The sequence below is a fragment of the Schistocerca nitens genome, chromosome 2 (assembly GCF_023898315.1).
Source record: "Schistocerca nitens isolate TAMUIC-IGC-003100 chromosome 2, iqSchNite1.1, whole genome shotgun sequence".
Taxonomy (NCBI): Eukaryota; Metazoa; Arthropoda; class Insecta; order Orthoptera; family Acrididae; genus Schistocerca; species Schistocerca nitens.
This window is the reverse complement of record NC_064615.1, coordinates 453814093-453838039: the sequence shown is the minus strand read 5'-3', so window position 1 is coordinate 453838039 and position 23947 is coordinate 453814093. Positions and strand designations below refer to the sequence as shown.

Below are 23947 nucleotides of genomic sequence, written 5' to 3'. Positions count from 1 at the left end.
TAAGACAGATTTATTGTTAATATGGAACATGATGTTTGGGAGAAGACAAGGTTTTTTTTGCAAGCTGATGCAGATACTAAACTGTAAGCAAAATGAAAAGGCATGATGAAGCAGAATGGATGAATGCTTTTTATGTTGTTTGTATGTTGACAAATAACAAGCACTGCAGAAGCTGATTAAATGAATTGACATCCAAACTGAAACTGGAAAGGCTTGCACTGGGCTGGGAACCAAATGATGATAATTTACTCTTTATAGCAAAGTTATTTTAATTGTGCTGTGTGCAAACGTGGTAAACAAGTGTGCAATTATTCTCCATGAATTTCCTTTATAAATTACAAGACAAATATGTGACTGTAAAGCAAGAAAAAGGATATATGGAATATTAAATAATGGTGTAAGCAATAGAGGAACACTGCTAACATGACAAAAATAGCATCTCATCCATAATACTTGTGTTATGTTCAGGAACTATTTCATATTTCTAACAATATACATCATGATGCAGCTCTAAGGTGAACAAGTTTTGTAACTCACACCAGCAACTGCAAATGTTATTTTAGTATTTATGGCAGTGAATTTTCAAAATGTTGCAATAGTTTGAAAATAAAACCTTTCTTAGGAATTGCCACTGTGCAGTACACTTTGTGAACATTCACCAGTTTCAACCCTTTAATACTCCGATAGAAAAGAGGCAGGATGTGATTCTTCTCAATCAAAACTAAACTGATAACATGTAATTGTGACCATTAAAGCACCTAAAATGATATGGCACAAATTAAAATTATTGCATTATGCTATGCACAGAGGTTTTTCAAGGAAACTGAGATGACTAGTTCCAGTGACAGAAATAAAGTACAATTGGTATATATAAAAACACACGAACATCTATCATCATCTTTTCTCCCCCGAAAGAGCTCAACAATTTTTTAACTAAATGTGAACATTTATAGACACAAAATACTGATGTCATATATGATACACTTAATGCTAATGTGCACTCAAAAACTCAGTCAAAATTAAATATTTTTTATTAAAGTTAATGGTGATTTTATTATACTCCAGGTACATAGACCAATAACAGATCACTCACTTAACAACAGTTATGTCAATACATCTTCTAACATCATGTAACTCTTCAATATTTGTGGCAAAAATGACTTTGACACAACCTCAGAAACACTCTCTCCCATTTGTTTCCTTACAGCTATTCTGCAGAGATCTGTGAGACGCATTGGATTATATTTCATGTATTTCATCCAACCATCAATAGAATCTAGGTCCAATGCATCAGGGTTATTTGGAGGTTCAATTTCAGGAAAATTCTGATGCAGATTAAAACCCGCATAAATCAACATACGAATTAGCCCAAAGTGATTTCTTTTTCTAGCTAAAGTAACAAGATCTACACCACATATATTAACATCACACATGTTGACATCAGACCCAAGTCTTATCAGGAGAGCAGCAGCTTTATATTTTTGCAAAAGAATGGCTCTGAAAAGAGGAGTGTCACCACCAGTTAAAGAGTGTGCATTTAAAATAGCACCATGTGATCGGAGGACTTTGACCATTTCAACAAATGTCTGAAAATCAGAGTCACGAGTATATTCAACTGATTCATGTAGTGGTCCACTTCCTGTTAGACCATTTGAATAGTTGACATTTGCACCTAAGGAAAGAAAAAGAAAGTAAATGATAAAATAATATATAGTAGTTTTGCACTACACAAATAGATGTGTAGGTTTATTTATTTACTGCTGCAAATAAATCATGAGACATAATTATGGCGCCTGCAAATAGAGAATTTGATTAGTGTTGTTAATACATTTAAATAAAAAAATGTCTAGGAACATAGATTTCTCACGGCTAAAAGTTACTACACTTCTAACAAATAACACTGGAGAGAGGATATTGGAATAAGGCAATCTGTTATCACTTGAAGACAAATACACGACAAATGTTTGTAATGCAAATACAATGGATAAAATTAATATAGTATTATAAATATAATAACTAAACTTCAGTCCGAATATGTGATATGACAAGAGGAATCTGAATGTTGCCTATAAACTTTCAAAGAAGGGTCATTTCTTTTTTGCTGAGTATTTTGATGTATGGAACATTTTATCTCAAGTGGCTTGTTCCACAGTAGCTTGTTCAGTTTGTTTCCTCAATTCCTTTGTGACTATAAAGCACTGAAAATACCTGCACACCTTTATAAGTAAAATATGCCTTGCCTTTCCACCATCACAGTTTAACTAAAAGAATGGTAGAGTGTTATCACATGTAGAGTAGCACATAACAAAAACTTACAAAACAAAGCATAAGGTGATAACCCTGTCACCATACGTCATAGCACCTAACAACACAAAAATGTTTCTAAAATGATGGACATCATGATCATGACAAATTGTACAATAATACCTTATTCACTTAAAAACTCCACGATACTGGGGTACATCTTCAGTGATTATGACAACTACAGCAACAGAGTCTCCATGAAAGAAACAACGAGAACCTCAAAAACTAGACTCTTCATGTGACTCTCAAACTGAAATCCATTGCTATCAAGCCAGGTACTGCTCATGGGGTACGATGACCAACATTAATCCACTGTTGGCCAAATAACAAAGGTGGTTCTTAGTATTTAGTGCAAAATGTGCCGGTGTCTCATCATTTGGGAACCACATAAGCTGGTGATTACTCAGTGGCACATTTTCTAGCCATTCTGGAAGTACTTGAAAGGAAATTGTGTAGTTCCTTGTATATCCAATGAATTTCTATTGACAGGCTCCACACACTAACAGTAATATGTAAGTTCTCATCATTCAATATGTGGCTATTTCTACTGCACTTTGAAGTCAAAAACATTATAAACAGAGCTGTTTGTGAATTGCAGGAAACACTGGCAATTATCATCATGTTCAACCCACTCATTCTGCCTGACTATATTATGGATAGCTTTTTATACCTTGGGGAAAAACTATTTATCCCCAATTCCATGTGTTACTCCAGGTGTCAGAAGTGTGGCCATACCACAATGAGTAGCAAAGAGTAGGCAACTTGTGGCAAGTGTCTGTCAATGAAATATGAACGATGATGCCCAATGTTCGTGAAGGAAAAGAAAGTAGAAGACCTATACATTACAAAACACTTTTCACATAGTGGTGGAAGATAAGTGTATAAAACCCTACACCCTTGTGTACTTTCCATAACATTTACATATGCCCTAAAGATGTAGGTTTCCAAAGGAAATGGTATAAACAAGAGTCAGTCAAATGAAAAGTACAAGCAGTGGTATTTCATGAACACAGCACAGTCTAGATCACATTCCTTTATTGCAATTATATTTTTACCGAATTAGGCTATCATCAGATCTGAAATAGGAGAGTGTGGAAGCTATCACAAACATTAGGTCATGGATGCCTTTACATTCTTTATAACGACATGCTATTGTTGTAATGTCATACACCAGGTGATCTGGTGGTATCTACAATCTTCTTTTGCATTTTGGTTTTTAAGATTGCTTAATTTGGCTGGAACTGGTAATTACAATTAAAAATCACGAACCACACTGTGATTTGCTCATAATATATTGAAACATTTGATGACAGAAAGCTGCCTTTCTGTACCAATTACATTTGCATGTGCAGTTACAAAATGGCACCTGATCTTAACTCAAGACCACTTAACAGCAATTAACAAGTTAAAAGTAGGAACACCAACAGTCAATCTTACAGAAGAAACTATGAAAGTCATCCCCAAGAGGCCAAAATGTGGAAGGAAACTAAAATCAACATAAATGATAAATAAGACACAAGGTTATGTACATCTTATATCTTTGAGGTATGTAGTAATGACCATCTTTCACAGCATTTGGAATTCAAAAAGTGCATTAGGGAACCATACATCCTCCAAGAAAAATCCCACCCACTGAAACATAATGGTAAAAAAAAGGGGGGAAAGGGGGGGGGGAGGTAAGTAAGAGAAGCCTCGCATTTAAAATGGCTCCCCCATGCCAATGAAATCTGAATAGGTTTTGGCCACATCAGGAAGAGCTGAGACTTTTAGAGAGGTGAAATCTTTGTTTGTATCTCCACTTTGTATCCACACATTGCAAAGGTACTGTACCTAGGAGCTATGGCCTCCACAAAAAGAAAAAAATCCAGTGCAAAGAGGGACAAAGATACTATGGCCCTACTCCTCAACCGAAATTAACAATCATCTTCTCTTCCTCTCAATACTAATCTTACAGGAAGTTTCTGTATGTGCATAATAAGGTGATCATATATTTCCTGTATGTGAACACTACTGACAGTACTTATGATGCTCACATAAACCTTACCACATCAAAGACTGGTAGCTACAAGGCAAGTAGCAATGCAATGTAAACAGTTTTCTGTTGCCAGCTTCAGCCACAATATTCAACAATGTGGATCACTTTATGATACACATGCCACATTTTGAGTGATTTTGCTCTCATCCTCAGTCACAAACAGTGGAAACCTCCCACAAGCTTACACAAAATGAATAAAATCAATCCAATCACATCACAAAATATCAGATGAATTGGCTTTATCTGATTTGGTTTCAACAGACCACTGCCTTGAGCACAAGTCCCACTGTATCAGCTTTTTACTACAACATCAGAAATATAAAGTTATTGCACACACATCAGATGTCTCAGCTTTTATCATCTTGGCCTGTGCTACAAGATTTGAGCTCATCATCATCATCATCATCATCATCGTCATCATCATAAGTTATTCATTGCTGAGTGTTGTGATCCCATGAACCAAGCGTCTCCATCCCGGACTGTTGCCAGCTTCTCTTAGTGCCTGCTGAAGAGGTAGACCGGAGATGATCTTGATTTGATACATCCATCTCCCCGCTGCTCTTCCTCTTGGTCTCAATGCCCTCGATCTTTCCTGGCAAGATTATTTTCTATAGATTTTCTCCATCTCTTCTCACAGTATGGCCAAAGAACAGGAGAATTTTTTCGGTAACTCGAAAACAGAGGTGTCTGGAGATGTCAAGTTGTTCAATTATGGACACATTTGTTCTTCTTTTGGTCTGTTTTATGCACAGCATCCTATGCCAGCACCAAAGCTCAAACACATCAATGAGCTGTTTGTCTCTGGCCTTGAGTGTCCATGTATTGCGGCCATAAAAGAAGACAGAAAACACAAGTGTCTCAACTAGCAGGATCTTTGTGCTATTTGTTATTGCTCTGCTCTGCCAGATCTTGGTGAGCTTCTTCATAACCTCTCATCCTAGCATGATCTCTCTTCTTATCTCATCTTGACAACTTCCCGTGCTGCAGATGGTTGACCCAAGATAGATGAAGGAATGCACGACTTCCAGTTTCTTTAATTGACCTGTGAGCTGGAGCTGTTCTTCTAGATCAATTATAATGAGTTTGGACTTGCTGACATTGATGTCTAATCTATATGCTAGATAGGGATAGGACACAACCCTGTCTTGCAACTTTTGATACTCTGAAGGAATCAGACGTCCAAGCACTTCTTTACAGATGCGAAATTATACTGTACAGACTTTTGATCAATGCTATCAAGTGGGGTGGGACACTGAATTCTGCAAGCACCTGCCACAACTTTTCCCAGACAACACAGTCAAAGGCTTTCCTACACTCAAAGAAGCAGATGAAAACAGGAACACAGAACTCTCTCGGTTTTTCTATTATTTGTTTTATGTTGAGGATCTGTCCACAAGTTCCTTTCCCTTCAATAAAATCTGCTTGTTCTGTGGATAAGTGAAGCTGAATGTACAGCTTCAAACGTTGTTTCATGATGTAGAGCAAAATTTTACTTACATGAGATATGAGGGCAATAGTTCAGTACTTGGAGCAGTTCCGGATAGAGCCTTTCTTGTGTAAGGGGATGAAGATTTGAGCTACACTGAGTTTATTTGAATATCAAGTTATCAGAGTTAAAATAAAGTTGTAGACCTGCTGAATAATACGCTTACATCACTAGCAGCTTGTTAATTCAGAACATTAACATACTTTTTGTTGTGGGTTGTAATTTCAAACTCTTCTAGCAGATTCAGCACTTGATGGTCGTCTTTGATACCTCTGAGTAGGTCGCCATTACATTTGATTTCTTAAGATTGAAAGCATTTTTATGCTCATTATATCCAGTTGTAGAGGCTCTTCCTGTTTGTGCTATTTAAACAGCACTCTGATTTTGTACACACTGCATTTCTCAAAGGCAAATTTTATTTTTTACGCCATGATGTGAAATTAGTAAACTGGAGAAATAGTTTCATTTTTGGCCTAACATTTCAATGAATACCATATATGCAACATAATGTTAAGGAATTCAGATTAATTGCAGATGACAAACTGGAGCAAAATATCAGCTGCACTGCAAGTGTCCAACATTCACACAGATATCGATATACATAACAATGAAAATAATCAATTTTTGGCGATATAATGTAACTGGATAGATAAAAAAATCTACTCACCAAGAGGCAGAAGGAGAACACATGTAAAGTTATACATATGCAAGCTTTTGGAGCCTGTGGGATGGTTACTCCCAAAGGCCTAACATTGAAAGTCCCTGTTTCTGGATGTAACCCTACTCTGAAGCAGGCTATTTTACAGTTTCAAATATAGAAATCTCTTGCACTTACCCGTCTAATCTGTGATATATATACTTCATCTGCTGATTTCCACTTCACCAGACTTCTCTCCTCCAGCAAAATCCTGCAGTTATCCGCACCTCATGTTTCCTTTTATGGTATTATCCACCAAGCTAACTTAAAACTGCAACAACATGCTGGGCTTCACCACAAGAAGCTATCCCACCTTATCCTAAACTACACCAGTAGTGCTTCCCTTCCTGTCCCTCTGCAGCTCCTTAAAGAGTCACACCATCAACCACCACTCCTCTCCCATAAACCGAGCTTGGCCAATCTCTCTTAACATCCTCCCAGCCTTGACCACTGCCTCCCAGACCAATAACAAATCATAATCACAAGAACCAGTCACAAGAGTACAGTGTTCTCAATCTTTTGTCTAAAGCACTCTCCCCTGCTGAATTATCTGTGTTATCCAAGGGTCTCACTTTCAGTCCTAAACCTCCATTTAACCATGCTGCTTTGCTGAAGGACCTACTTTCCTTCACACATAATGTTAACTGGAAATGACACTGACACTTTGCAAAACAAACTCAAAACATTTCCAATAGCAAACCTGTCAGTGAACCCTGACATCGAAATCATCCCTTCCAAGAATCCCTCACATCCAGCAATGTTTCACAACCTTCCCTCAAGTCCCTACAACATGATCCCAACCTGTCCTCTACAGAACTCCAGGCTCTGCATTCCCTTAACACTGATGACTCCATCATTATCCACCCAATAGACAAAGGATCTATCACTGTGGTACTTCACTGACAGAAGTATGTTAGTGAAGAGCTACACTACCTGTCTGATACCTCTACATGCTGCATCTGACATCAAGATCCCATCCTTGTGATTCAAACGACCTTAAAACCTCAGGACTCTCACAAGCACCAACACTTCAATCCATAGAACTTCTTACCCTACCCAAACCATGCACCTCCGCCATTTATCTTCTTCCTAAAATCATGTCCTGAAATGAGGTGCATTCTATCTGAGATTTTGCCCACCACACCTAGAATAGTTTTTCATCACCCTCCCAATCTCCAAAATATCCTTGTCAGGCCCTACACTCCTTCTGCACCCATCTCCCTACCCTATGGCTCCTATCCCCCTGTGACTGTGGCTGCTACAAGACTTGCCCTATGCACTCTCCTACCACCACCTGTACCAGTCCTGTAACTGGCAAAACATATACTATCAAAAGGAGAGCCACCTGGGAAATGACCTGTCATATACCAGCTGTTATTGAAACATTGTTCAGCCTTTTCCATCACCATGTCTACCACTAAGATATCAGTTTCGTGGAGGATGAGATTAGTGTTTAACGTCCTGTCGACAACAAGGTCATTAGAGACAGAGCACAAGATCGGATTAGTGAAGGACGAGGAAGGAAATTGGCCATGCCCTTTGAAACGAACCAACAGGACATTTGCCTACAGTGATTTAGGGAAATCATGGAAAACATAAATCAGGACGGCCGGATGCACGTTTGAACTGTCATTCTCCAGTATGCGAGCCAACCTGGCCTTAATTTACATTGATTTCTTCTGTCTCAGCATTTCTTCATGGTAACTATTGCTTTCATCTCCATTTCAGTTTTCCTCATCTTTCATTTTCTGACTTGTCTATTTTTTGCTGTCCCCCTCCCACCTCTATTACATTAAGTGCACTTAGCAATATAATGAAAAGGATAGCTGCTACTCACCATATAGCGGAGATGCTGAGTCACAGAAAGGCACAAAAAAACGACACTCAGAAAGTTAGCTTTTGGCCAACAAGACGTTTATCAAAAATAGAAACACACACACACACACACACACACACACACACATACACACACACACGTGAAAATGCAGCTCATACACATATATGACCACCGCCTCTGGCAGCTGGAGCCAGACTGCAAGCAGGAGAGCATTATAGGAGAGGCAAGCAAGTGGGACTAAGAAGGAGGCTGGGGCAGGGAGGGGGACAGATACCAGGGTATGGGTTGCGGGTAGTAAAGTGCTGCTGGGAGCTTGTAGGGACAAGGTGGAGAGTAGGGCAGCTAGGTGCAGTAAGGAAGTTAGACGAAGGGAAGGGGTGGGGAAGGGGGTGGTGAGGTAGTGGAAAAAGAGACAAGTAAAAAAAACTGGATGCATTGGTGGAATGAGGGGCTTCGTAGTGCTGGAATGGGAACAGGGAAAGGGCTGGATGGTTGAGGACAATGACAATGAATGTTGAGGCCAGGAGGGTAACAGGAACATAGTATATACTGCAGGGAGATTTCCCAACTGTGCAGTTCAAAAACCGTGGTGTTGCTGGGAAGGACTCAGATAGCACAAGCTGTGAAGCAGTCATTGAAATGAGGGACAATGTGTTGGGTAGCGTGCTTAAATGGTTCAAATGGCTCTAAGCACTATGGGACTTAACATCTGAGGTCATCAGTCCCGGCAGCGTCCTCGTGAACAGGGTGGTCTAATTGTTTCTTGGCCACAGTTTGTTGGTGGCTGTTCATGCAGACAGACAATTTGTTGGTTGTCAGGCCCACATAGAATGCAGCACAGTGGTTGCAGCTTAACTTGCAGATCACATGACTGGTTTCACAGGTAGCCCTACCTTTGATGGGATAGGTGATGTTTGTGACGGGACTGGAGTAGGTGGTGGTGGGAGGATGTATAGGACAGGTCTTGCATCCAAGTCTATACACGGTATGAGCCATAAGGCAAGGGGTTGGGAGCAGGGGATGCGTAGAGATGGACGAATATATTGTATAGGTTTGGTAGGCGGTGGAATACTCTGTGGATGGGGCGGGAAGGATAGTGGGTAGGACATTTCTCATTTCAGAGCACAGCAAGAGTTAGTCAAAATCGTGGCAGACAATGTAATTAACTTGCTCCAGTCCCGGGTGGTATTGGGTCACATGGGGAGTGCTACTCTGTGGCCATATGGTGGGACATGGGGAGATGTTGGGTGACTGAAAAGATAAGGCATTTGATATCTGTTACTGTACAACGATGGGAGAATTACAGTCTGTAAAGGCCTCCCTGAGAACCGGACAACTCGTCACTACAGATGAGATGGCCATGGGAAGCTAGGCTGTATGGGAGGGGATATGGAATGGGTGGCAGCTATCAAAGTGGAGGTACTGATGGTAGTTAGTAGGTTTGATATGGACAGAGAGACTGATATAGACATCTTTGAGGTGGAGGTCAACATTGAGGAAGGTGGCTTGATGGGCTGAGTAGGACCAGGTGAAGTGAATGAGGGAGAAGTAGTTGGGATTCTGAAGAAATGTGGATGTGGTGCCCTCATCCTTGATCCAGATCACAAGATGTCATCAATGAATCTGAACCAGGTGAGAGGTTTGGGATTCTGGATGTTTATGAAGGATTCCTCTAGATGGCCCACGAATAAGTTGGCATAGGATGGTGCCATGTGGGTTCTCATAGCCATACCGAGATTTGTTTGTAGGTAATGTCATCAAAGGAGAAGTAATTGTAAGTAAGGATGTAGTTGGTCATGGCAACTGGGAAGGAGGTGATTGGCTTGGAATATGACAGGTGTTGGGAAAGATAGTTTTCAATAGCGGTAAGGCCATGGACATTAGGGATGTTGGTGTAAAGGGAGGTGGCATCAATAGTCTCGAGAAGAGCAATGTGTGGTAAAGGAACAGGAAATGTGGACAGTCATTGGAGGAAATGGTATCTTTTATATAGGAATATAGGTTGGAGGTGATAGGCTGAAGGTGTTAATCTATGAGAGCAGAGTTTCTCTCAGTGGGGGCAAAGTAATGAGCCACAACTGGGTGTCCTGGGTGGTGGGTTTTATGGACTTCAGGAAGCATGTAGAAGGTAGAAGTGCAGGGAGTGGTAGGGGTGAGGAGAGTGATGGACGCCAGGGAGAGGTTCTGGGATGCACCTGAGGATTTGAGGAGATATTGGAGATCCTGCTGGATTTTTGGAATGGGGTCACTGTAGCAGGGTTTGCAGGTAGATGAACCTGACAGCTGGTGAAGTCCTTCTGCCAAGTACTTCTTGTGGTTCAAAACAGTGGTGGAGTCTTTGTCAGTGGGTAGGATCATGTGGTCAGGATCAGTTTTTAGGTGGTGGATTGCGAATCTTTCTGAGGATGTAAGGCTAGTTTGCATTTTGAGGGATTTGGGGAATGATAGTGAGGCAAGGTTTGAGGTTAAAAAATTCTGGAAAGTCAACAGGGGATGATTTGTGGGTGGGGAGGGGGGGGGGGTGGATCTCAGTTGGATGGAGGGTGAACTGAGCCACACAGGGTTCAACATTGGTCTTTGGTTGAGTCTGATTGGTAGGGTTGGTAGCGAAAAAGTGTTTCCACTATACGGACTGGGAGAAGGCAGAAGATATTAAACAAGTCCTGCACCACTGAAATTGGGGGGTGGGGCAAAAGTTGAGCACTTTGGAAAGGACAGATACATCTGTGGGGCTAAGGCTTTGTAAGAAAAGGTTCATGACTGTGTTTTGGGTCTGTTTAGATTCTGTATTCTGTTTGGTGGTGGGAGGGAGTTTTGAAGTGTGGGGTAAATGTAGGAGGTCTCTGAGATAGGATTTATGAGTTATGAGGGGACATGGGGGAGGTTTGGAGGTTTTTGCAGAGGTGGTGGACAGTGGTAGTCCAAGGCCGGAGTTGGAAGTGAGCAGGGTGGAGGGTTTTTTGAGGTGGCATTGTGCATATTGCTCTAGTTCCTGGAGTGCAGGAGTTTCAATGTGTGTTATGGGATCCAGGAATTTTGGATTGCACAGCAGGAGAATTTTACAGACAGAGAGAAGGTATTTCAAGGGGGTTTGGGCCTGGTTGATATGATTTTGCAGGACTAAGTTGGTGAGGGATAAAGACTGATGGAATCTGAAGAGATGGAGGTCATTGTGGAAGGAAAGGTGGCAGCCGGAGATGGGTAATTTATGTAAGGCCATTTGGGGGGATTCCGTGGACCAAGCAACAATGCAGGAACGGTATATGGAGCTGAGTTCTGTCTAGGGATAAGGAAACTTTTCTGTATTGATGGAGATGGAGGGAGCAAGGATCCATGGTGGTGGAAAAAACGCGTAAAAATACGTAAATAATGAAGAATTACATCCAAAAAATCCACAAAATTACACTCAAACATGGAAAAATCACGAAATGGATGAAATGGGGGAAACAAGATGAAATCTGAGGGAGTAGGCCAACAGTGAAAGGCGAAAACCAAGTGAAATTCACGTGAAGTTGCAATGAGATCAAAGAAAAAATAAAAAAATAATAAACAATAAAAACATTTGTAATGTGGCTCGCAGGTTTGTGGGTGGATAACTGTGAAGAAGGGCGACGGCAGATGTGACTAGATTAAGTGAAATTAGTATGTGCTAATTGGAATAGAGGGGGTGAGGAGAGTTTCGTAGGATGATACAAGTTCATGTGGGACAGGAAATAACACGCGAAAATATGCAAGGGTGATACAGCGAGACTGATCACTATGAAGGAATAGGATTAATAATATTGGCAGGAGTAGTGTGGGACATGAGATGCTACACCAACAATCAGCATGGTATTGTAGCCACCTGTTGTGCGCAGCCAAGATGGTTGATATAGTGTGGCTTGTAAATAGAGTGTGCAGTGTGGTTTGTACGGTGACAAGAGAAACACAGGAGAGAATAGAAAGAAGGACAGACACTGAGTGAAGTGCACTAGCTTTTCAGACATTCTAACTCATACACAATGTTTTAGCAGTAATCTCTGTCTTGCATATTACCATGTCTTTCACCTTTAAACTCTCACATTTTCAAATCTCATCCAGTGCAGTCCCCAACAATCAGTCTTTCCATCTTATTCTGCCTGAGAAGTCTCCCCTGACCCAGAATTCTGGGTGACTTTGTCTTCTTCTTCTTCTTCTGATGCTTGGTGAGTAGATTTTATTAATATATCAAACTACATAAAACATCAATATGTATTAAGACATAATGATAATGGAAATTCCTGGGTGGAACAATACATACAATAGTGGAATGAAAGCTCTACTCAGTTTTGAGAGGTCCACTCAGTTTTAGCAGACCAATGTGTGGCACATAAACATACTTAACAGAACACAGTATTAACTAGCTTTTGAACTCTGGCTCATTTTCAGGCAGAAAGCACAGACATTCACACACAAAACTACACAGACAGGCAAACACACACTACTATGGGTGTGGGGACACTGATTATTAGGAAGGAGATGGCTGGGCTTATGAGTGTGGGAAGGAGCTAGAGAAGAATGCACAAGGCGACAAGGGGTTAGCAGGATAGTGTGATGCAGTAGCAGGAAAGACATGACTCAGCAGCTGAACAATAAAACGAAAGGAGTTCTGAGGAGGTAGAACAAGAGAGAGAGAGAGAAATAAAGAGAGAGAGAGAGAGAGAGAGAGAGAGAGAGAGAGAGAGAGAGAGAGCAAAGGGGGGGGGAGGGGGAGGAAGGGGGAAGACGGTATGGTAGAGACAGGGAGGGGAGAGGAATGGAAAGAGGGATTGAAAGAGAGGGACGGGGTCGAAGGAATATATGTTTTGTTAATAATGTTATGGCTGTAAATACCATTCTCTCACAACTGTGTAAATTATCATTTAAAATTTATTCACAGTTTCTCTGACAGAAAATAAATGAACCCACTGACAATCATGAAACTTCACTGAAACATGTTTTCCTGTTAAACAAGAAGAATGTATGTTTTCTCAAGACGGAACAGTATTTCCATAATTATACATTTGGAAGCAAACACAGACAAAAAATGAGCTTCAACCAGAAGATGAAAGTAATTATTGTTTCAGTAAGTTCTCAGTTTAACATTTTACAGTTTGAAAATATTTGCTACTTTTTTTGTTATTTTACCATAATATGGAAAAGTAACTATCTTGGAGTTGTTCCTTTCATTTGAATTATGTTTATCCTTTTTGTCTTGGAAGACTTTCCCAATAAGCATTTTCTTTGGTTAGTATTCTAACTATACTTAGTTATGTAAAGATGAATAAAATTAAACAGCATCAAATTAATATAAATGAGGAAGCAGCACCTTTTCCCAGAGTAGCAGCTTTCTTTCTTATTTATTGGGTTACACTTAGAGAGGCATAAACACAAATAAGATTAAGCTGTACTGTACAGTGATAGTTTATTGCTAATGCAGTGTATAGATTAATGTTCTAAGATTTGCTTCTCTCTTGTGAATGTGTACATTGACTTACTGTCCAACTCTGAAGATTTTCCTTCTTGGCAGGATTTACAGAATGCATTATATGTATGTATATACGTGTGAACGATGCAATTCTCTCAACCATTTCTACTTTGTGGAGACTTTTACTGTAGCCTACGACTGAGATAGTGAGATTATTTACTTGACCCATAACCAGTAGCACTATATATATGCAGTAGGCAATGAGCACATTGAAATGGGCTGGAAACAAACGCTCTTCCACCATGTTATGTCGCCTAGTGTGAGCCAGTGGTCTCCGAAGCAGGATGAAACTGCTCACATAGCTCAGTGGCTTATTCAGTCTATATGCTACCTACATTTGTATCATTACCCTCTTGTTGATGACCCGCACTGCAAGCTTAGACTATGTCTGGTGCTTATCTCTGGGTGGATTTCTCATAGTGGTATGATGGATTTGGGCTTTATTAACAGACGTTTAGTATTTCACAGTGTTCACTTTTTGCACATCCTCAGCCAACCAGAAGTTCATATTGTGCACCATCTCTCAACTTGTACTAAACCTGTAACTAACATTTTGTTCAAATAACTTGAATGGAGGCTTTGTTCTGACAGTGGCAATGACATTGTATGTATTCATGTCATTGTCTGATGGTCTGCCTTGATAGTTAAGTGGTCAGCACTGCAGGATGCCATGCAAAGGGGCCCGGATTCGATTCCTGACTGGTTTGGAGATTTTCTCTGCTCAGGGACTGGGTGTTGTGTTGTCTTCATCATCATATCCTCCCCACCGACACACAAGTCACTGAAGTGGTGTCACCTAAAAAAGACTTGCACCAGGCAACAGGTCTACCCAACGGGAGGCCCTAGCCACATGAAATTATCATTATTATTATTTTCCAATGAATCATGTGTTCCTGGAATTACTCAAATCTCATGAGGAATGACACCAACAACAGCTGAAGTGGCATGAAAAATGACACCATCAATACAATAATCTCTGTGATACAGCAATAATTAATTGCATGTCCAGCATTGGCCTCTGCAGTGATGCTGTGGCTTCATTCCCATATTTACAAAATGGCAAGGATGACCTGACAACTATGCCTTCACTTCACAAAATGATCATTAGGGAACAAGAAATTCAGAAGTCACTCTTTTTGTCCTGAACCTCTCAAGATGTTTTCTGTTGCTTCATAAGCTTCATCCATTGGACAATCCAGATAAGATTATTATTTTCAAGAATGTGTGAACTGTTATCAGATTACTATAGTCTCAAGGTCCATAGGCCTCAGTTTTTTCAGTGTCACATATCGGCTACTAAATTTTACAAGGTAAGGATTGTGGAACTGTATGCTTTAAGACAGTCTTGTAACTGCAGACATGTAAAGGATCCTACACAGGCTCTCTCATTCAAGGCTGTGTCATTCAGTATGCCTCAGATACAAAGGTTCATGTGTAGAATTTAAAAAGCTCAGAGCCTTGTTTAGAAATAATCTTCAACATTGCACAAAATTCTTGCTGTGTACAACTTCATACACAACAATAAGGAGAGGTGGGCTATGGAATGGGATGGCCACTGTAATTGTAGGAAAGCTGTATAGGAGCAGAAATGATTAGCGAACAAGTTAACACAATAAACAGAAATTCACTTAACTTGTATTTATCCAAATGTACAATGACTCAAAACAAAGAACACAGCAAGAAATACAGCTACCACAATGTTAACTAGGATCAGATTCTCTGCACAAAAGCATGAACTATGGTGTTGTAACGAAGAGGCTCCAAGTGCAAGTGGCCTGAGCAGTAGCCGCTGTCCGTCCTATATTGCAGTGGTAGAGGCTGCTTATGTTACGGAGCCACTGGAGAAGTCGCTTGGTGGACATGCACCACTGAGTCTGCCCGATCCTGTACGACCGCTATCGACATTGAACGGAAACTTGGAATTCTGTTATCAATGTAATTATGCCCATGTGGTGGTATCAATATGTGATACCGCAGTTCTGAATCTGAACATAAAACTGGATGACACTACAAAACTATTCTGCATTTTCTATATTAATTTCAGCAGTGATGGTTGGTTGGTTGGTTGGAGGGGGTGGGGGTTGGGGAATGGGGCAGGGCCCAAACAGCGATTTCATTGGTCCCATGATCTAAGGTGACAGAAACTAAGGGAGGGACAACATAAACAGCACAGCCCAGTCAATCAGAAAAGATAACGGGCAAACGAAGAAGTAAAAGGAATGTCGGGGTAGCAGAAAGAGTAAAGAACAGGAGGGCAGGGCGCACACCAAAGGCACTACACATGATGGGGTGCCAGTACTGCCACTGACCTATTCCGATCCCCACATCGTACTATGATCATGATACAACAAGGGCACCATCAAGGGAAAAAGACACAAGAAAAGGGGAACTAAAATGGTACAAAAGACCGGATAAAATGTAGGGAAAAAAGGGGGACGGGAAACCTGGCCAATGTAAAGACAAGAACTATGGCCTCCCAACACAATGCCAATGCTTACCAAAGGACTCCAATTCTAGAAAGAAAGTCAGTATTTAAATCTGGAAGGGCAAACCATTTTCACGAGGAAAACTGAGGGCAGACATAACCATGTGAGAGACATCTGCTAACACCCAGGACAAGAGAGGTGGGAGAGCATATTCAGTGTGAAGGGCCAATTGCCTGAGGCACTCCAGAAAAATATGGATCACCATGAGGGGGGCCCTGCAACTATAAAGGGGGGCAGCTCATTATGGAGTAAAAAACCATGGGTCAACCGGGTATGTCCAATACAAAGATAGCAGAGGATGGCAGATTCCCACTGGGGGAGGCAGAGGGAAGAACACCACATGGTGGGAGTGCCCTCGATCGCATGAAGTTTATTAGACAGGGGGGTGGTTCTTCAGTAGTAAGCCCAAAACTGAACAAACAGGAGTTTGAAGTGAAGCCGCAAATCTGCCCCCAGAGAATGGGAAATGGGGGAATGGGGGTATGTGGCTGTCTGCTGCCCCACCTCCCCTCCCAGCCTGTTGATCAGCATGTTCATTACCCCTGGATAACTGTATTGCCAGGAACGCAAACAAAATCAACAAAACACACAGCACAGTCAAGATTGGTTGGAAGGCCATGGTTGGCAGAGACCAACAGGTGGAGGGAAAAACACTGGGCGATAGGCTGAAGGCAACTCATTGAGTCTGTACATTATGGAACTCGGGTGAGGGAGGGCCATTTAATAAAGCAGAGATCCCAATAGACGGCCAACTGTTCTGTGGTACACAGCCCAAAAAGAGTAGGCAAGAGATGGTGTTTCATGCCAACAGAAGATGTAAAGGCATATCCCACACGACTGGCAGATTTAGAGCCACCAGTGTTAAAAACAATAGCATCCCTAAACTCCCATTAGAGCAGGAGGATCAAATGATGGAACACCACAGGAGCAATGGAGGCTTTTGGGCTCTGGAAGAGATCATCCCTGCCCAGGGTTACGGAATTAATGGAGAGAACATGGGAAACAGGACAAAGAGCGAAGATGGAAATTGTGATGTAGAGAAGTGAGATGGAGCCGAACTGGTAAACCCACCCAAGAGCACGCAGTGGATGGGTGATGTTCTAGAGCTGAGGAGAGAATGGAATAGGATGCTTGAGTAGGAAAAGAGAGGATAGCAATGGCGTGTACGAAAACAGGAGACGAGACTGGTGAATAGAAATGGGGATGGGGAAGGGGGGAGGGACCCAGAGTCAACAAGAAAGACTATTGACAGGGCTACTGAGAAAGGCACTGGTGATCAAACAGATAGCACACTGGTGAACAAAGTCCAAAAGGAGCAGTGTGGAAGAGACAGGTGAGCCATCAAGCTGACAACTAATAGCCCACATGGGATAGAACTGGCCTGATAAAGATGGAGAAGAGTCAAATGATCCACATAGCAAGAACTGAAAATGGCGTGAGAATGTCCATGCGGAAGTGTGCTGGATGGCATCCTGGAGCTGTTGCTCTGTACAGGTCATAGAGTGGGAACTAGCCCAGATACAGGAATCACCCACGTACAGATGTGACCAGCAGTCTAATGGAGGCCAAAAGTTCATTAACAGCAATGAGAAAAAGAGGGACACTCTATATGGAGCCCTATGGAATGCTATTCTCCTGGGTCTGTGGAGAGTTGAGAACATTGCCAACCCAAACTTGAAACAACCAGTGGGACAGACATTGGTGAATAAAACTTGGGAGAGGGCCTCGAAGACCCGGTTCACGGAGTGTAAGTAAAACGTGATGGTGCCAAGCTGTGTTGTAGGCCTTGCGAAGACTGAAGGTAACTGTGACTAGATGGTGGTGCTGAGAAAAGGCCTGCCAAACATTAGTTTCCAATCAAAGCAGATGATCAATCAGAGACCAAACTATCTGAAAGCCACACTGGCAAGAAGATAACAGGTCCTGAGATCTGAGGACCCAACTGAGCCAATGATCCACCATCTGTCCAAATAACTTGCAGAGAATGTTGATGAGACTGATTGGCTGGTTTACTATTGGGAACAATGGATCATTACTGGCCTCAAGGACAGGAACGTCATTGCTGCCATCCATTCAGAGGGTAAAATGCCTTGCATCCAAATAAGATGAAATATGCTGGAGAGATACTGTCGATGGGGAGGACTGAGGTGTTGAAGCCACTGATTATCGATGGAATCAGGGACAGTGGCTGAATTGTGGGAGAAGAAGAGGACAAAAAGACGTTCCCATTCAGTGAAAAGTTAATATTACAACTGCGTCTGACAAGGAGTAAAAAATAAGTGGGCAGCTTCATCCAGAGAGGGAGGCGGCTGGATAGGAGGCTGATGCTAATGCCACCACAAGATGTTCTACTCTACATCTACGTGATTACTCTGCTATTCACATTAAAGTGCCTGGCAGAGGGTTCAATGAACCACCTTCAAGCTGTCTCTCTACTGTTCCACTCTCGAACGGCATGCGGGAAAAACGAGCACTTCCATTTTTCTGTGCAAGCCCAGATTTCTCTTATTTTATTGTGATGATATGTAGGTGGGTGCCAACAGAATGTTTTCGCAATCAGAGGAGAAAACTGGTGATTGAAATTTCATGAGAAGATCCCGTCGCAACGAAAAACGCCTTTGTTTTAATGATTGCCATTCCAATACACGTATCATGTCTGTGACACTATCTCCCCTATTTCATGATAATACAAAATGAGCTGCCATTCTTTGTACTTTTTTTCGATGTCATCCGTCAGTCCCACTTGCAGATCCCACACTGCTCAGCAGTATTCCAGAACAGAGTAGACAAGCGTGGTGTAAGCAGTCTCTTTATTAGACCTGTTGCACCTTCCGAGTGTTCTGCCAATGAATCACAGTCTTTGGTTTGCTCTACCCACAATATTATCTATGTGATCGTTCCAATTTAGGTTATTTGTAATTGTAATCCCTAAGTATTTAGTTGAATTTACAGCTTTCAGATTTGTATGACTTACCGCCTTCAGACTTTTGCTTATTCAGGGTCAACTGCCACTTTTTGCACCATACAGATATCTTATCTAAGTCATTTTACAAGTTGTTTTGATCATCTGATGACTTTACAAGACGGTAAATGACAGCATCATCTGCAAACAATCTATGACGGCTCCTCAGATTGTCTCCTATGTAGTTAATATAGATCAGGAACAATAGGGGGCCTATAACAACTTCTGTAAAACTTTGCCAATCTTGGGGATTTTGCGTTCTTTTAAATTTGGCATGCTTTATTCATTGCTTCTGCAACAGTGATCTGACCCGTTTTGTGTACCATGGGGGATCAGTACCATCACTTATTAATTTATGTGGTATATATCTTTCAATTGCTGTCGATACTATCTCTTTGGAAACAGTCCACAACTTTTCTACACTTACATGATCAGATCGGAAGTAGTGAAGACTGTTTCTTAAAAAGGCATTAAGAACATTTCCACGAGAACCAATATCTGTAAAAGGACCACCAGAAGAGCAAGGCCCAGGATGGTGATGGCAATGGCAATGGTCATGCTCCACCATGGGATCGGCCGGTGGCGAAAGGGGCTTGCTGAGTGGTGATGCCAACACAGGCAGGGCAAATAATAGTATTGGACATGTCATGGATGACTTCATTTATCCAATCTGACAAAGAGTTGGTAAACATGTTCCGGGAGATATATAGAAGCCAGTTAGCGCAATGTAAATCCCAAAAGGGTAACATTGCTATCGGGAGGTGGGAAGGGAATGAGAGAATCAATGGCAAGTGGTCGCAGTCACACAGGTCATCAAACAGCAACCAGTGTAAAGAAGGGAGAAGATGAGGGAAAGTGAGTGACAGATCTACTGCAGAGAAAGTGCCATAAATGGCACTGAAATAGCTAGAGGAACTATCATTCAGAAGGCACATGTTGTGGTCCACAAGAAGCTGGCCTGTGAGAAGACCCTGATTAGATGAAGAAATGCTGCCCACAAGGGGTTCGAAGGAGGAAGAAGGGAGGGTGTAGCTGCTAAAGGAGGGAAGTTAGGGCAGTGGGCATAGGTGGCTTGCCAGGAGTGAGATACAGGCTGTAAACCATGACCATGGAGTCCAAGTGGACCCAGATGGTGACTGCTTCCAGTTTGATACAAAGGGGCCATGTACTAACAACGTCCATGCAGATCAACGTGCAGACTCCACTTTAAGCTCTCAAATGGCTGACCCGGTCCTGATAGAATGCATGGAACCCATGAAGGTTTGGTGAAAGGGGTATCAGTAAAATGAGATTACTGAAGAATGACACAAGCTGTGGAATAAAATGCTAACTGACTGCAACTACAGAAGGTGACAGTAGTACCCATTACAATCCCATTGGATAAGGATGGAATAGGGATCCAATGGGGAGCAAACAAACCGAAAATGGTCATGCTGCCGAGTCACCATCTGTCAACCAGGACAGTGTGACTTCCGTGAATAAGATGTCTGATTCAGGATATGAAGGGGGGTTGGCACCTGCTGGGGCACCAGATGGTCTTGTCCTGAGAATTATGTTTTCCTTCTTTTCTTTTGCAGGTCGAAGAGGGCAAAATCCAGAGAGACAGGAGCCTTCAGTGAGACCTGGAACTGAGAGAGAGCAGGCAACTTTGGGGCACACAGACTGTGGGTGCCAAGGGCAGCTTGTCGTAGCAGACCTCTGGTCTGGAAAACGGCAGGGAAACAGGACCTGGCAAGGGGGCCCATCATTGGCAGACACCCAAGAAGGGGGGACACTTGTATAAATAGGTAAAGGGAGAGGCACCTCGAGGAGAGAGTGTGGGAGCCGCAGGGGAGTGGGAGAGGAAACGGTAGCAGAACTGGGGTAAGGATAAGGAGGAAAGGACATAAAAGAGGCAAAGTTAGATTTCACAGACACAGGATGACGACAGTCATATTTGTGATGAGTCTCAATGTAGGATAAACAACAAAGGGACTTTTATTCCAGGATTTCCATTTCATTCTTATAAACCGGGCAATCTGACAAGTGTGGGGAAATGGTCAAGACAATTAATACACATGGGTAGTGGAACATTGGGATTTCCCTCATGAAATGGGTGTCCAAATTCACTGAATGAAGGGTTCGCTGTACTGTGGGGAGATGTGCTCCAAATGCAAACATTGAAAACACCCCATTGGTGGCGGAACACACAGCTTCATATCACACTGGTAACATATAAAATTTCCCTTCTCTGGGAGGGTATCCCTCTCAAATGCCAGAATAAAGGGGCTGGTATCAATGGGATTGTCCTGATGGCCGTTCGCAACACACGAAATGAATGCCCCAATGTTCCAGACTGGCCTGGAGTTCCTCATTAGTGTGTATGAGAAGTGGCTCTCTGAACAATATTCAAAGACTGGTGAGGAGTAATGGAACCTGGGATATTGCCAAGATGGTCATGCACACAAAGGGTTGCAGACAAGGCAACACAACAAGTTTTGATCAGCAGGGAACAAGACTGCATCTTATTCAGTAAGTCCACTTTTCCAGACTTGTCCTCAATAGTTCCTATGAAAAATAATGGCTTGGTGGGAGTGCAAGTGTCCCCATCAGTCCTGGTGCAGATCAGGTAGCAGGGAAAGCATTTCACCCCAAGCCAGCGAGTCAGGCCCTCCTCCCAGGGTGTAAACAGGGAAGGAAAGGCCACAGGGTTGTAAGAAGCAGCATTAAATGGTCCATTGCCAACTAAAGAGACGGCCACAGAGTAAAGGCTAGCTTGAAGTGTCATGTGTTTCATATGCAAAGTGTCCACCCTGGCACCACTCACTCTGATTATGGGCTCTCCTTGTGAGTGTCAACTAGCCACAGCACAGGCTGTATGGCTCAGCACTATTGCTGGGAGTTCTGTGCTCCCAAAAGCCACTGCCAGGAGTTCCGTACTCCCAAATGACAAGGAACCACTCCTAGGTAAACACAGGGCAAGCAAGGACACCAAGAAACAGGAAGAAGAGGGCAGAGAGGAAGGAGTAAAGGCATGGAGGGAGAAGCATGGGAGGGGAATGCAGCCCTGGAAGGAAAAAAGGCCTCAACAGCTCTGGGACTGGTGCGCATCAATCATGAACTCACAATAGAGCCTTGAGCCCCCTGGGGGCGTAGCTTTGGCAGTGATATACAAGGAAATAGCTCACTCTGTGAGAGTGCACCCAAGACCACGTGTTGTTACAAGTAAGTAATCCTGGCACTGGCAAGACACTCAGCAGCAAATACAAATGCCCTCCAGGCAATGTGGAGTAAAATCAGAGTCATATGCATACGATTCTAGCATGGAGAGCTGCATCAAACCAGTCTCAGGACTGAAGACCACAACAACAACAAACGATTCTAGCTCTCTTTCTGTGTCAACCTACCACGAAGGGCAGTTGATGTCCTGCCTGGAATGTTTTTGACACCAAGCTCACCACCGATGCTATCAGGCATAATGAACAGTGTTTCCAGTGACGTAAATATGACCTGACAGGTAGCGTCTACAATTTCTCCGTCTGCACAATGACTGAAAGTTATCTGGAGCTGGATTTAGTAAATAACATTGAAACACTGTGTGCATGGACAGGTAGACTGGTGGGAAAAAATTAATTTTTAAAAATTTTCTCATTTCTGATGCAAAGGAACTGTGCCTTCAGCAAGGTTGTGGCTGAGCTTGGACTGGTGTGACACCATATGTTGCTGGATATTGCCACCTACCAGTGCTCAGTCCACATGAATAGTGCTCTAATAGTGAGTACTGCTGATGAGGTAACACCTTACAAAAGCATTGCTGACTGAGGCATGCTTGTGAGGTACCATTCAGGAGAAGGCTCCGAATGTTCAAGCAGGGGATGCAGGACAGACTAATGAGGGCACACTTACATCGCTCAGACGCTGTCTCGGTAGCCAGCTCTCGACCCAACCGTACATGCCTTCCTGATCTTCCTTGTTAGGCACTACACTCCTCAGTCTGGTTGTCAGTGGCCTCCCAGCATTGCCATTATACACCTGTGCCCCTTTAGTGGTAGTTTACCGAAAATAAAATCCTGCTAATTTATTCAAACACTTCTTGTTCTAATTTACCAATTTACTTCCACTCACATTCCACCTTGTAAGCATGCCCTTGGCAAATCCTGTACACTGTTGTCAGCTGTTGGGTGTGTACACAACATTTTATGGAAGATATTGTTAGCCCACAATCTGACTACATTGGGCTGGAATAAACTGTAAAGTTTTTGTCCTAGCCATTCTTGGTGTCTAGTTGCGCCCACATCTGCCATACAACATGGAAACACCTGTGGGGTACACCAATGTTTTCGGCCACACAAGGGGCCCTTGCCATGCAGGCACATTCTTCAGGCTGCACTGCTACCACATTGCTGCAGTCATCAGTAATGCTCGAGTGCCTGCTGTCCCTGTCGTATCGAGAATGACTGGGGTTGGAGCCACCGCTGTGCCACCCCGATGCTGATTGCTGTTTTCCAGCCTCTCTTTGAGGGTCCAGGGCACCTCTCTTGCTGTGGATGCACTACTGACAGCACGATTGCCAATGTTGACACTTTGTGCTGTGCTGCCAGCCAATGCTGCTGTCTTTGTGCTGCTTCACTTGATGCTGGAAAAATTAAAGTCAATCTCGCTGCCATGCATGCTTA

General features: G+C 42.5%; 1 protein-coding gene across 5 annotated transcripts in view; it reads right to left on the bottom strand.

Annotated features, from left to right (window-relative positions):
- Window positions 1–1013: 1013 nt before the first annotated feature.
- Window positions 1014–23947, bottom strand: part of LOC126236331 (ankyrin repeat, PH and SEC7 domain containing protein secG-like) — a 166720-nt gene continuing 143786 nt past the window's right edge. For all 5 annotated transcript variants that reach the window (XM_049945553.1, XM_049945550.1, XM_049945551.1 and 2 more), the window contains one exon: window positions 1014–1672. In XM_049945553.1, the coding sequence (XP_049801510.1) occupies window positions 1104–1672 (569 nt within the window). In that variant the 3' untranslated portion in view covers window positions 1014–1103. The remainder of the gene's footprint in view (window positions 1673–23947) is intronic.